Source organism: Microtus pennsylvanicus, chromosome 12 (assembly GCF_037038515.1).
Source record: "Microtus pennsylvanicus isolate mMicPen1 chromosome 12, mMicPen1.hap1, whole genome shotgun sequence".
Taxonomy (NCBI): Eukaryota; Metazoa; Chordata; class Mammalia; order Rodentia; family Cricetidae; genus Microtus; species Microtus pennsylvanicus.
Genome location: NC_134590.1, coordinates 25545844 through 25559009, shown reverse-complemented (window position 1 = coordinate 25559009; position 13166 = coordinate 25545844). Strand labels below are relative to the sequence as shown.

The 13166-nt window shown below is 41.8% G+C and overlaps 1 protein-coding gene across 3 annotated transcripts in view; it reads left to right on the top strand.

Annotated features, from left to right (window-relative positions):
• Paics (phosphoribosylaminoimidazole carboxylase and phosphoribosylaminoimidazolesuccinocarboxamide synthase) overlaps positions 1 to 8029 on the top strand; it is a 51867-nt gene extending 43838 nt beyond the window's left edge. For 2 of the 3 annotated variants that reach the window (XM_075942923.1, XM_075942922.1), the window contains exons 4-9: positions 1478 to 1657; positions 1764 to 1877; positions 2441 to 2524; positions 4500 to 4680; positions 6977 to 7135; positions 7408 to 7598. In XM_075942923.1, coding sequence (XP_075799038.1) covers positions 1478 to 1657; positions 1764 to 1877; positions 2441 to 2524; positions 4500 to 4680; positions 6977 to 7135; positions 7408 to 7574 — 885 coding nt within the window. In that variant the 3' untranslated portion in view covers positions 7575 to 7598. Of the gene's footprint in view, positions 1 to 1477; positions 1658 to 1763; positions 1878 to 2440; positions 2525 to 4499; positions 4681 to 6976; positions 7136 to 7407 lie in introns of all 3 variants that reach the window. The other variant, XM_075942921.1, reaches the window with a different exon arrangement.
• Positions 8030 to 13166: the final 5137 nt, after the last annotated feature.

Sequence of the window (13166 nt, the reverse complement as noted above, 5' to 3'; positions counted from 1 at the left end):
GCAGACTCAATCTTCTTCCCAGAATTCTCTTGTTCTCATTGCCCCACCTATACTTCCTGCCTGGCTACTGGCCAATCAGCATTTCATTAAACAAATAGAAGAAACAAATCTTTACAGGGTAAAATTGTTGTCCCACAGCAAGAAAAGATTTAGATGCTTGGTGGGCCTGGTGGTTCACACCTGCATTCCTGCCCAGTATTTAAGGAATGAAGGCCGGGGCTGAAGAGGTGACTCAGCAGTCAAGGGTACTGACTGTTCTTCCAGAGGACCCAAGTTTGATCCCAGTACACATTAGTGGCTTACAACTATTTAACTCCAGTCCCAGGGAATCTGATGGTCTCTTCTGGTATACATTCAGGGAAAATACCCATACTTACTGAGAAATGAAATTTAAAGAAGGGGCATAGGAAAATTACTATTTCAAGGCCAGTCTGGGCTATGTAATGAGACACTGTCCCTAGGTGTTTTGATTTTTGTTTTGTTGATTTTTGAGACAGGTTTCTCTGTGTATCCCTGCCTGGCTATCCTGGACTCAACTCTCGACCAGGCTGGCCTCAAACTCAGAGATCTGTCTGCTTCCGCCTCCCAAGTAATTGAAGTTTTATAATTTTAGTCATATTATGAACATTTTATTAATTGCTTAAAAAGGAAAATTGACATTGTATCCAAAGTGGATACACGTGATGCACATATATACAGACAGAACATTCATTACATAAAAATTGCTTTACAGAGAGAGGACAAATTTGGTTTAAGTATTTCATTACCTAGAATAAGTTTCTTATCTAAATGACCTAAAAGAGCTATTAAAAGTAAACAAATTAGGGGCTGGAGAGATGGCTTAGCACTGGCTCAAGGTTTAAGTCCGAGCATCCACATGGTGGTTCACATATGCTGGTAACTCCAATTCCAGGGGATCTAGCTTCCTCTTCTGGACTCTTATAGGCACCATAGTATACAAATGGCATATTATGTGCAGGCAAAACACACATAGACCTAAAAAGAAAAACTGTGTGTGTGTGTGTGTGTGTGTGTAAAATTAGTCAACTTAGGGCCTGAATGGTGGCTCAGCACTTAACTACTCTTACAGAGAAACAGAATTTGCTTTCGTCTCCACACATGTAGCATAACACAAACTAAAAAAAAAAAATAGACAAAGTTGAATCTTAGGATGTTCTGAGAGAAGGTTAGTTATATTGAAAATATCAATTCTGTTGTTGTTTTTCCTGACAGGGTTTCTCTGTGTGGCCCTGCCTGTCCTGGAACTCATTTTGTAGACCAGGCTGACCTCGAATTCACAAAGATTCTCCTGCCTCTGCCTCCCAAGTGCTGGAATTAAATATGTATGTGCCACTACTGTCTGGTGAAAATTTCAATTCTTAGGAACACATTCCAGGAAAAAGAGAACTTTCTTTTCTCTGGAAAATTCGAAATTCTAAGATTGAAATGAACTTGTACTGCTTTGCCTTGTTCTCAGGATGATGCCAATAATGATCCACAGTGGTCTGAGGAGCAACTCATTGCTGCACAGTTTTGTTTTGCTGGACTTGCTATAGGCCAGACTGAAGTGGACATCATGAGTCATGCTACACAAGCTATTTTTGAAATACTGGAGAAAGCCTGGCTGCCCCAGAACTGCACGCTGGTTGATATGAAGGTACTGATAAAATAAGTTTTAAAAATGAAGGTTGTAAATAGAAATGTTCTTAGTATTGTGTGTTTTTTTTTTTCAAATCATTTCCTTGGTAATGTGCTGCTTCTAGATTGAATTTGGTGTTGATGTAACTACCAAAGAGATTGTTCTTGCTGATGTAATTGATAATGATTCTTGGAGACTCTGGCCATCGGGAGATCGGAGCCAGCAGAAAGACAAACAGGTATGTAGTGCTTTGTAAGATCAAGCTGTGGCAGTGGTGAGAGGAAGGGGATATTAGTCTGATATGTTGTTAAGTGTTTGCCTTCAAAAATCATTTCTCTCTGCTGGAGATACAGCACAATGGCAGGGCACGTGCTTAGCACACACAAGGCCCTGGATTCAGCCTTCAGTACCAAAAAGTAAAAGTAGACGGAACTCTCCTGTGGTAGTAAGGAATACTTTTAACCTATAAAAGCAGGTTTTTGTATTATTTGTCATCTTTTGATTCTTAAACAGGAAAGGAGCGCGTGTCCTTGTTTATCTAATAAGTATCTTCACAATATCAAGACTAAGTAACAAATCTGGGACTCTACATAGCAAGTCTCAAGGGCTTAAGTCGGTTACTTGTAATTGCTAATAAAAGCATAGGACCTTAAATGAAAAGCAAAACTTTGCTGCAGAAATTTTTTATTGGAAAAACATTTGTACAGCAGGGTGCATCTTCAGACACATCTTATTATGGGAACTTGTCATAAGCATAAGATACCATGATAAGATTATCTAACTTTGTATCTTATTTTCCAGTCTTACCGTGACCTCAAGGAAGTAACTCCGGAAGGACTCCAGATGGTAAAGAAAAACTTTGAGTGGGTTGCAGATCGAGTAGAGGTAATTCTTCTCTAGTAAACCTGCAATAAACAAAACTTGATGGCATCATTGGGCTGAGGAAGTAGCTCGGTAGCTTTTAAAGTGTTTACCTGTTTTGAAGCATGAAGACCTGGCTCTAATTCTCCAGCACCCATATAAAACAACAAAGAAAATGCCAGATGTGGTGGCATTTGTAATCAGTCCCAAGGTTGGGATTCGGGGCAGGAGGACCCCTGGCCTCCCATGGTGGCCAGCATACTTGGAAAGTTCCAGGCCACAGACAGTCCTGTCTCCAGAAGAAAGAAAAAAGATATGACAAGATGGCTCAGTGGTTTAATCACTTGTTGCAAAGTCTAGTATAATAGAGATCAAAGGAAAAAGCCAAATCCACAGAGTTCTCTGACTTTCACATTTGTGTGGACATAAATACAAAAATAAATTAATTTTTAAATTAGGGGAAAGTTGGCTGGCATCTGAGGAGCATCTGTGCTGTCCTCTGCGTTCCACACAGCTCCACACGTTTGTACATAGCAAACAGTGTGTCCAGGATGCTGACAGGAGGCCAAGATGTGAAGTTTCAAGGTCCAGGCCAGTGTGGGCAACCTGATTAAGTGAAACTATGTGGGGTGGGTTTTTTGTTCTTGTGTTGTTTTGTTTTGTTTTTGAGGCAGGGCTTCTTTGTAGTTTTGAACCCTGTCCTGGAACTCCCTCTGTAGACCAGGCTAGCTTTGGCTCTCTGCTGGGATTAAGGGCATGCGCCACGACAGCCCATTTTTTATCTTTTTTTCAGTGACTTTGAAAGAAAGGAACAGCTTTAGAGGTGGCCCCCGCCATACTACCTTACCAGAACTCTCTGCTGTTGAGTTCATGCCGTTCACAGTTCTCATGTGGGAGCCTGAGGTTCTGTTTCTAACCTCTGTGTGTCACTTTCATTTTTATGGTATTACAACTGTGAATCCATGAAAGTTGAATGGGATTCATTATGAATCATAATCACTTTTTAGAAGATTATTTCCAACTTACGTGTGTAGATAGAGCGCAAAGTGGCCAACTGACAAATTTATAACTTAACCTTATTTGGCTGATTATGCTTTAAATTGTTCCCCGAATATTAAAATGCTTATTATCTTATTAATTAGTAAACATAATTTGTCTGGTTAAAAAGTCTTTTCTGTTGGCAGGCAGGCAAGGTGGTACATGTCTGTGATCCTAGGACCCAGAAGGCAGTAGGATTGCAAGCTTGAGTCAAGCCTGAGCTGTGTAACCAGACCCTACCTTAAGTTAAACAAACAAATTTATGCATTATACAGAGGTTTGGGATGTGTTCATTCTTTTTTGAGACAGGCCCTTGCAATGTAGACCAGGATGGCCACCAATTCCCAGGAATCTACCTTCCTCTGTCTCTTCGGTATTGGGATTAAAGGTGTGTGCCACTGTGTCTAAGATTCTTACTATTACTTTAATGATCATTTTGGTCTGTTTAGAAAGAAAATGCCAACTGTGCATGGTGGCACACACTTTTAATTCTAGCCCTTAGAAGAGAGATGGCATATCTCTGAGGTTAAAGCCAGCTTGCTCTACCTAATGAGGCCTGTCTCAGAAAATAAAACATAAAAAATTATGTGCTGAGTCTGTAGCTTAGTTTACAAGTGCTTGCCTAGCTGTCATGAAGCCCTAGCTAGGTTTGATCTCCCGGACTGCATAAAACCAAATGTGACGGTGCTCACCTGTGAGCCAGCTCAGTTGCCTGTGAGGCTCAGGTCGTCTGGGGCTACACAGACAAAACCCTTTCAAAAAAGGGAAGGAAAAGATAGAGAAGCCACCTGTCTGGGTGCTGGAGGCAAAGAGACAAGAGTGAGTATCCGGAATTGATGGGCATCCTTGGCTGTGTAACACCCTGGCTCAACGTACACACACACAGAAAAAAAAGATACTCTCTTACACTGACTTCTTGTGGTACCCATTTTTGTCTTTTCCAAACCCGTTTCTCCTCTAGTTGCTTCTGAAGTCAGACAGTCAGTGCAGGGTTGTAGTGCTGATGGGTTCAGCTTCTGACCTTGGTCACTGTGAGAAAATTAAGAAGGCTTGTGGAAACTTCGGGATTCCATGTGAACTCCGAGTGACATCTGCCCATAAAGGACCAGATGAGACGTTGAGGATTAAAGCAGAGTATGAAGGTAAACTTTATAAATAAATGAGAAATTTTGGCTGTTTCTGATTTTGATAAAAGATTTTAAAATATTATTTTTGAATAATATGTTTAAAAGAGCCTTTCCATATTTCCAAGGAAAATCATGTGGCATGCCTTATCGTAAGCCATGTTTTTGTATGACTTCTGTTGTGGTCCAGCCGGCTGGTTCATACATTCCAGGGTAGGGTGTGTGATTAGAAATGTTAGGTAGGAGGAACAGAGATATGAAAGAAACACAGAGACATAGGGCGGCAGCTCAACCTATACTCAATTTGCCTGCGTTTAATTTTCATACATTTTTATACCCTAATAAAAGGGGGAAAAGTAGGCAAAAGATTGCTTAAACATGACACAAAGGACAACTAGCAGTTACTTGCTTCAATACTTTAGACATCGAGCCATTATTTCCTGAGTAAAGCATTTGATGTTTTAGGCAGGATATGGATATGCGGCAAACACAACCTAGACCAAGTATCCTGTAGGCAGCCACTCCCTATGTCAAACCCCCTATTTTAAAATGAAGGAGCAGAAATAGGCTCACTCTCTGGGCCATCTTAATATCCAAAACACCACTTAAACACACCCTAGATCAGGGTTTCTTGTTTGTAGCCACACTCGTCACCAACTTTGAAAGAGTAAAAATTAGCTCACACTCTGATCTTTAGTCAAGGTGGAACAGGCTCCCATCTGTCTGCCTCCACATAGGCCTGTACTTTTAAATTCCAGGGATGCATTAGAAACCTTTAAAAAAACAAGGAGCAAGAACTTAAAACACAAGTGTGAAGGACTGGAAAGAGGTCTCAGTTGAATTCTCTGTGCCCACATTAGGCATCCCACAACTGCCTGTAACTCCAGTCAGGGTATCTGACATCCTATGCCTGTTTGGGCACCTGCATGTTTCTGATGCCAATAAACTCATGCAGGCATACATAGTAAATTGTTTTTTAAAAAAAATGGCTCATTGATTAAGAGCACTCACAACCATCTGTAGCTCCAGTCCTGGGATGTCCTGGCATGAAAGAAAGCGAACTACACCTGTAAGGATGTATGGTCTCCTTGTCTAATTATCAACGCCCCTTGAGCATTGTTTCTGGTGTGTTTCAAAAGAAAAGGAGCCCCTTACCCACCTGTATGAGGCCTAAGGCTGAAGCACCGTTTCTTTGTTCTGGGCCTTTCTCTTTGTTAGCTTTCTTAGAAGGAAATAAGAAATAAAAAGCTATGGTTTCATGAAATAAATGATAGGATAAAAATAAAGGATACGATATCATTGATCTAAAACTTTTCTAGGGAAAAATGTTTGATTCTTTCGGTGACTACTACAGAAGTATAGTTAATCATGGGAGGAATGCTTCCCAGTCCTTTTAATAAGCTAATTAAGACTTGGATTCTTTCTCCAGAAATGCAGATTGAGTTATAATATAGCTCAGTTGGTGGAGTGCTTGCTTAGCATGCAAGAAATTCAGGATTCAACATACATAAAACCCAGAAACAGGTATCACACCTATAATCCTAACTGTTGGAGGGTCAAGCTGAGCCTGGGCTAAAGTGATACCATATGTAAATATGTCAGGTTGGAAATTTGTATATGCACTTTGGCTGTTGGTGTTTGATGCTGGAAATGATAGAGCCTATAGTCTCAAGCATCCTAATCACGTTAGCTGTGGGAGCTTTACTGTATGTACCCCAGCACCCAGATCTTGTGTATTGAGGAAGTAGCCACAACATTTTTACTCACTTTTAAATGAGTACTGGTAGTGTGTTGAAGGAAAGCTCAACATGAAAGATAGCCCTTCAGCTGGTGGGGTCTTCATGTTGCTGAGTCTAAGCAGCCATAGCAGAAGGAAGCTATTAACCATACATTCCCTCACCTACTTCACGACATTGCCTTTATACCATAGATCTCAAAAACGGCCAGACCTATTCTACCTAGGTTATTATTTACTGTACACTTAGGTAACAAAGTGAATCTTAATTTTGAATATATGTATGCAACTATCTTTTTAGATACTTTTTCCACAGCAGATTACTAAGGGATTTAATTTTATTTCTATTGTATAGGTATGTGTAGGTTCATGTGCCATGAGCATGCATGCAGGTTAGAGAACAGCTTGCAAGAGTTAATTCTCTCCAACTATATGGTTTCCAGAGGTCAAGCATAGGTCATCAGACTTGAAAACAAAGTCCCCCTTTCCCACAGAGCCATCTCACCTGCCCAAGATTGTTCTGTTCCTGCTGTTACTGTCACCAAAACAAATTACCTGGTTATCTTGTAATTTCCCTAGGGGATGGCATACCTACTGTATTTGTCGCAGTGGCAGGCAGAAGCAATGGTTTGGGCCCAGTGATGTCTGGTAACACTGCATATCCAGTTATCAGCTGTCCCCCCATCACACCAGATTGGGGTGCTCAGGATGTGTGGTCATCTCTTCGATTGCCCAGTGGTAAGACCCTGGAAATTATCAGTACTGCATGTATACCCCAGATTTCAAGATGCAATCTCAATGTCTCTATCCAACTTCATCTACTGATATTTGATTGCACATTACAGGCTACTAATTTTAAACCAGATTTTATATTTTTTTAATTCTATATCTATATGCTTAATATGTATCTCTAAAAGATAAGAACTTGGGTTTATTATCCTTTAGTTTGTTTTTTACTTATTTTTAAGCTGCCAACTCATTTTTCTGTCCTTTCCCTTCTGAATCAATAGGTCTTGGCTGTTCAACTATACTCTCTCCAGAAGGATCCGCCCAGTTTGCTGCTCAGATATTTGGGCTAAACAATCATTTGGTGTGGGCCAAACTTCGAGCGAGCATATTGAACACATGGATATCTTTAAAGCAAGCTGACAAGAAAATCAGAGAAAGCAATTTGTAAAAAAAAAAAAAAAAAGAAAGGAAGGAAGAGAAAAAATTTACCTTTTAGGAGAAAAGTTACACATTCCTAGTTTGGATTAAAAAGGAAAGAATTCAAGCAAAATGATTTCACATCAGGGAAATCAATTCAACTAACTACTGAACAAATGGTCCTCTAGATATAACCCACTATATGATCATTGTTGGGCAGTTGTGTAACATTAGCAAAGAAATGTCCTTTATGGAGTTGGAGCTATGTCTCTGTGCTTAAGAATCAGTGTGGTTCTCTTGCAGAGGACTGAGTTTGGTTCCCAGCATCCGTGTGGAATAATAATCACCTGTAACTTCTCATTATTTCTAAATGCTAATAATGACTTTACATAAATCAGTAGTTACTACTTGATCTTCTATAGTTCACTATTTGAAAATTAAAATATTTGTAGTTTATGCTAATAACAATACATTCTTCTCACTGCATGGTCTGTATTCTAAGTCATTATCTAAGAAAGTACACAGCTGCATGACTCCAGCTAAGTTTGTGCTTTGTTTCTACAGTGGTGAGGAAACCCTAGGGCCTTGCACATGTAGGCAGGCACTACCAATTTTATTTCTGTAAAACATTTGAGTCACACCTGCAGGCACCTTCCTACCACTTTTTAAAAAATTGGATCTCCAGTGTATAATCAAGCAAGTGGGTGGGTAGAAGTTTACATGTCCATTTTTATGAGAAAGGAGTATAGGTTTGCAAAGAAGCAACCACAGATGAACTGGTGACAACCCACTTTAGTCTATGTCCCACCTTTCACCTATTCAGATGCTACCTCTTATCATCTACTTGCTTGGGCCTGTAGGGTGTAATTAGCTAACCGTTCCTTCAGCTAGACATCAAGATAGTTAAAACTGACCATATTTTCTCAGCCTTTTTCTTAGGTATTGGTGCCATCTACTTTAAGATTCTTAGCAGTCCAATGTCGAGCTTTGCCATCCTCCTACATATACCAGAAAGCTGAGTCCTCCTATTTTTGCCATTTGGTGTCTTAAAGGCTATTTCCCACTGCAAAAAGGTGCTGGGGATATAGTGTAATGGCAGAGCATTTCTCTGGCATGCACAAGGCTCTGGAAGGAGGAATCACTTTTTCCCCTGGAAAACAATCCCCTTCTTCCCCTCCCTGACACTCCAAAAAGTAAAATACTGGTTATTTGGGCTTCATCTTCAGTATCCATAAAACATAGACACGGTGGATATAACATGTTATGAAATTGCCTGCGGGTCTTGAGGGTCTCGAGCAGTGGGGGCCATGTAGTGGGTCCCGAGAGCCACCACCCCTCGGCAGGGCCCAGCCATGCAGTGGAGGCAGCAGGCTGGTGCTACAAAGAGTGAGTCCCCGGAAAGTACAAGTTCCCAGCAAAGGTGCAGGTTCCCTGCGGCATGTGGGAGGCACATGGACAGACACATCATACAGAATAGAATTGTACATTAGTTGAGTTATGGAATGGGGAAAGGAAAGGGAAGAGAGAAAAGAGGACAGCGAAAAAAGGGAGCAGAGAAGTGGGGAGAAAGGCAGAAGTGAAGCTGCCTCTCAGAGAGGAAGGTGGAAAAGAGAGCAAGCTCAGGTGGGAGGGAGTGGGTCTTGAGGGTCTCGAGCAGTGGGGGCCAGGTAGTGGGTCCCGAGAGCCACCACCCCTCGGCAGGGCCCAGCCATGCAGTGGAGGCAGCAGGCTGGTGCTACAAAGAGTGAGTCCCCGGAAAGTACAAGTTCCCAGCAAAGGTGCAGGTTCCCTGCGGCATGTGGGAGGCACATGGACAGACACATCATACAGAATAGAATTGTACATTAGTTGAGTTATGGAATGGGGAAAGGAAAGGGAAGAGAGGAAAGAGGACAGCGAAAAAAGGGAGCAGAGAAGTGGGGAGAAAGGCAGAAGTGAAGCTGCCTCTCAGAGAGGAAGGTGGAAAAGAGAGCAAGCTCAGGTGGGAGGGAGTGGGTCTTGAGGGTCTCGAGCAGTGGGGGCCAGGTAGTGGGTCCCGAGAGCCACCACCCCTCGGCAGGGCCCAGCCATGCAGTGGAGGCAGCAGGCTGGTGCTACAAAGAGTGAGTCCCCGGAAAGTACAAGTTCCCAGCAAAGGTGCAGGTTCCCTGCGGCATGTGGGAGGCACATGGACAGACACATCATACAGAATAGAATTGTACATTAGTTGAGTTATGGAATGGGGAAAGGAAAGGGAAGAGAGGAAAGAGGACAGCGAAAAAAGGGAGCAGAGAAGTGGGGAGAAAGGCAGAAGTGAAGCTGCCTCTCAGAGAGGAAGGTGGAAAAGAGAGCAAGCTCAGGTGGGAGGGAGTGGGCGCGGCTTGTCTCCCAAAGTGATGAACAATCATAACAGTTTTTTGCTGGCTTGTCAACTCTAGAGAAATGCTGCACACTTTGTTTTTCTCACAGCATATTAGTTACTCTGCACATGCGTGACAAGATACCAACCACAGCTACTTAACAGGATGGCTTTCTTCTGGCTCACAGTGGGGAAGGCCTGCTGGCAGGAGTGCTAGTCATGCTCCCACGGGCAGAAAGGGGAATGAATGTTAGTGCTAGGCTCACTCTGCTTTTCATCCTGTCCATGGCCTAGCCCATGGGATGGTGCCTCCCACATCTAAGATGAGTCATCCTGGCTCAGGGAGCTCTCCTGGGAACACCTTCAACACATCCAACAGTGTGTTTCCATGGTGATTTTAAGTCCTGTCAAGTTGACAGTTAACCATCACAGTTTCACTCCGCTATGCCTAGGTGTCTCCTAGAAATTAAAGAATTACAGTTTGGGTTTTTTTTAGATTTAATAATAATTATGTATACAGTTTTCTGTCTGCTTGTGTGCCTGCAGGCCAGAAGAGGGCACCAGATCTCATTACAGATGGTTGTGAGCCATCATGTGGCTGCTGGGAATTGAACTAGGACATCTGGAAGAGCAACCAGTGCTCTTAATGCCTGAGCCACCTCATCAGCCCCCAAGGTGTTTTGGTTTTTTTTTTTTTAACATCTAGACAGTCTTACTGTTGCTTGATGTGTTGATATTTCTGCTCTACTACCCTACAGTAGTGAAGATTATTTTTAAGCACGGACAGATTGGTTAACAGAACATCTATTAGCAGTGCTCATCATCAGTTTGACCATTTGTTTTCACATTTTTATTTTTAAATATGTTTACATGTATGAGTATGTGTGTGTAAATATCAGTGCCCTTAGACCAGAGATGTCAGGAGTTTCCTACAGCTGGAGTTACTGCCTGGTATGGGTGATGGGACTCATGCAAGTCCTCTGGAAGAACAGTGTATTCTCTTAACCAAGGAGCAATTTCTCTAGCCCCCATTAGTTTCTTTTAATATGCAGTGTAAGTCCTCGGTATAATCATTATTTGCATTTGAAAGTATGTTTTGTTTAAAATGCGTAAACGTTTTCATTTCCCTGGCTTGTAGAGGAACATTAAGTGCCAATGGTATAGTTTTTATTTCTTGAGACACTGACATGTAGCCCAGTGTGCCCCACACCTGATCTATAGCTGAGGGTAACCTTGGATTTCTGACCTTCCTACCACTACCACCTGATTTAGATGGTGCTGAGGATTGGACCCAGGCCTTTATGGTGCTAAGCAAGCACTCTGCCAAATGAGCTACACCCCTAGCCCTGCCTGGTTTTTAAATCTTTGTTGTAAATCTATGTGAGATTTTTGTTGCTTCAATAAGTAATCTAAAATCAAGTGAGTTAATATGTAAACCTGGCAAACAACTGTATAGAAAATAAAATTCTAGCTCACCATGAAAACTACCCTGACTAAGAGGACCTCATCAGCTACATTTGTTCTGCTGTGGTGTAGGCAAAGACTGCTCAGACTCTGAATAATCACACAGAAACTATAGTAATTACAACACTGTTTGGCCTGTTAGCTCAGGCTTATTAACTAACTCTTACATCTTTTTTTAAAAAATATTTATTATGTATACAATGTTCTGTCTGTGTGTATGCCTGCTGGCCAGAAGAGGGCACCAGACCTCATTACAGATGGTTGTGAGCCACCATGTGGTTGCTGGGAATTGAACTCAGGACCTTTGGAAGAGCAGGCAATGCTCTTAACCTCTGAGCCATCTCTCCAGCCCCTAACTCTTACATCTTAAATTAACACATTTCTAGTAATCTATGTATCACCATGAGGCTGTGGCCTACCAGAAAGGTTTCATGCATCTGTCTCCTTTAGCAGCTACCTGGTGTCTCTTGACTCCACCTACTCTATATTCATCTTTGTTTGGATTTCCTGCCTGGCTATATTCTGCCCTGCTATAGGCCAAGGTAGCTTCTTTATTAACCAATGGTAATAAAACATTCACAGTATACAGAGGGGAATCCCTAGAACAGGTTAACATGTCCCAGCAAATAAAAGGCTGTTTGGGATAATGTGAGGCTAAAAAGCACTTGTCTCATGGGATGGGTGGTGTAAAATAGTATATGTGGAAGCTTCCCAGGAGTCATAAGTGGTCTGGTTTATTCATACACAGACAAGCTTTTGAGTACCTACTAATGAATTTGACTGGGCTAAGAGATGCCCAGGTACCTGATAAAATTATTTCTGCGAGTGTTTCTGAAAGGAAATAGCATTGAATATTGACCAAGTAAAAATCTGTTGAAGGATAAACTAGATTGTTCTGTTTGAGACGGAAAATGTCTCTGCCCTTAGACATTAGCATTCCTGGCTAGGGGCTACCATGCTTGACCTGAAACTAATCATGTACACTGACCATGGTTTTTCTTTCTCTGGAGACCTCCCACAAATACCCTATAACATGTACAAGATTCTGAGGATGCAAAGATGAGTACAATTGAATTTCTGCCCTTAGTAAGTCTTTGCTAAACAGTCCTTTGTAGTGTTTGCATGGCCGGTGGTGTTGTGTGTGTGAGGAGGTTGGTTTTCGTTGATTTTGTCTTTTGTGGGATCATCCATCCCTGTGGAAGGGATTGAACACAGGTCCTTGTGTGTGCTGGGCAAATGACTTATGAATTAGCTTCAATACTTTAAATGACCCTAGTATGGAATAGTGACAAGGTGCTTTTGATAGACTTTCTGAAATCTAAGGAAAAATGCAGAGGATTAACGTCTCCTTTTATTCTCAATCACCCTCAGTTTTTTCATAAAACTTAAACCACCACCAGGTATCTTTGTTTATTGTTTATCACTTCCAGCTAGGAAGTGCATAACCCCAGTACACTGGACATCTTGTTTTATCTCAGCAACAGTCAATTTCTAGGTATACACATGCCACTGAAATATCAATGAATGAAAATAGTGACAATTCCCAAAGATGGAGACACATCTAGTGCATGTCCAGCAGCTGTCCTCCAAAGACCCTTTTGACACTGTTTAGAGGTGGTGGGACCTTTAGAAGGTGGAGCCTAGTTAGAGTGTCTTCTTAAGGGAGACATTTGGACTGGGGCTTTTCCAGCTTCTTGCTTCATGGTAATTCATTAAGTGAGCAGCTCTAGGCCACTACCACAAGCTTCCCACCATGCTCTTCCTCGCCAAGGTTCCAAAGCAACCAACCAACCATGGGCTGAAATTTGTGAATTCATGATC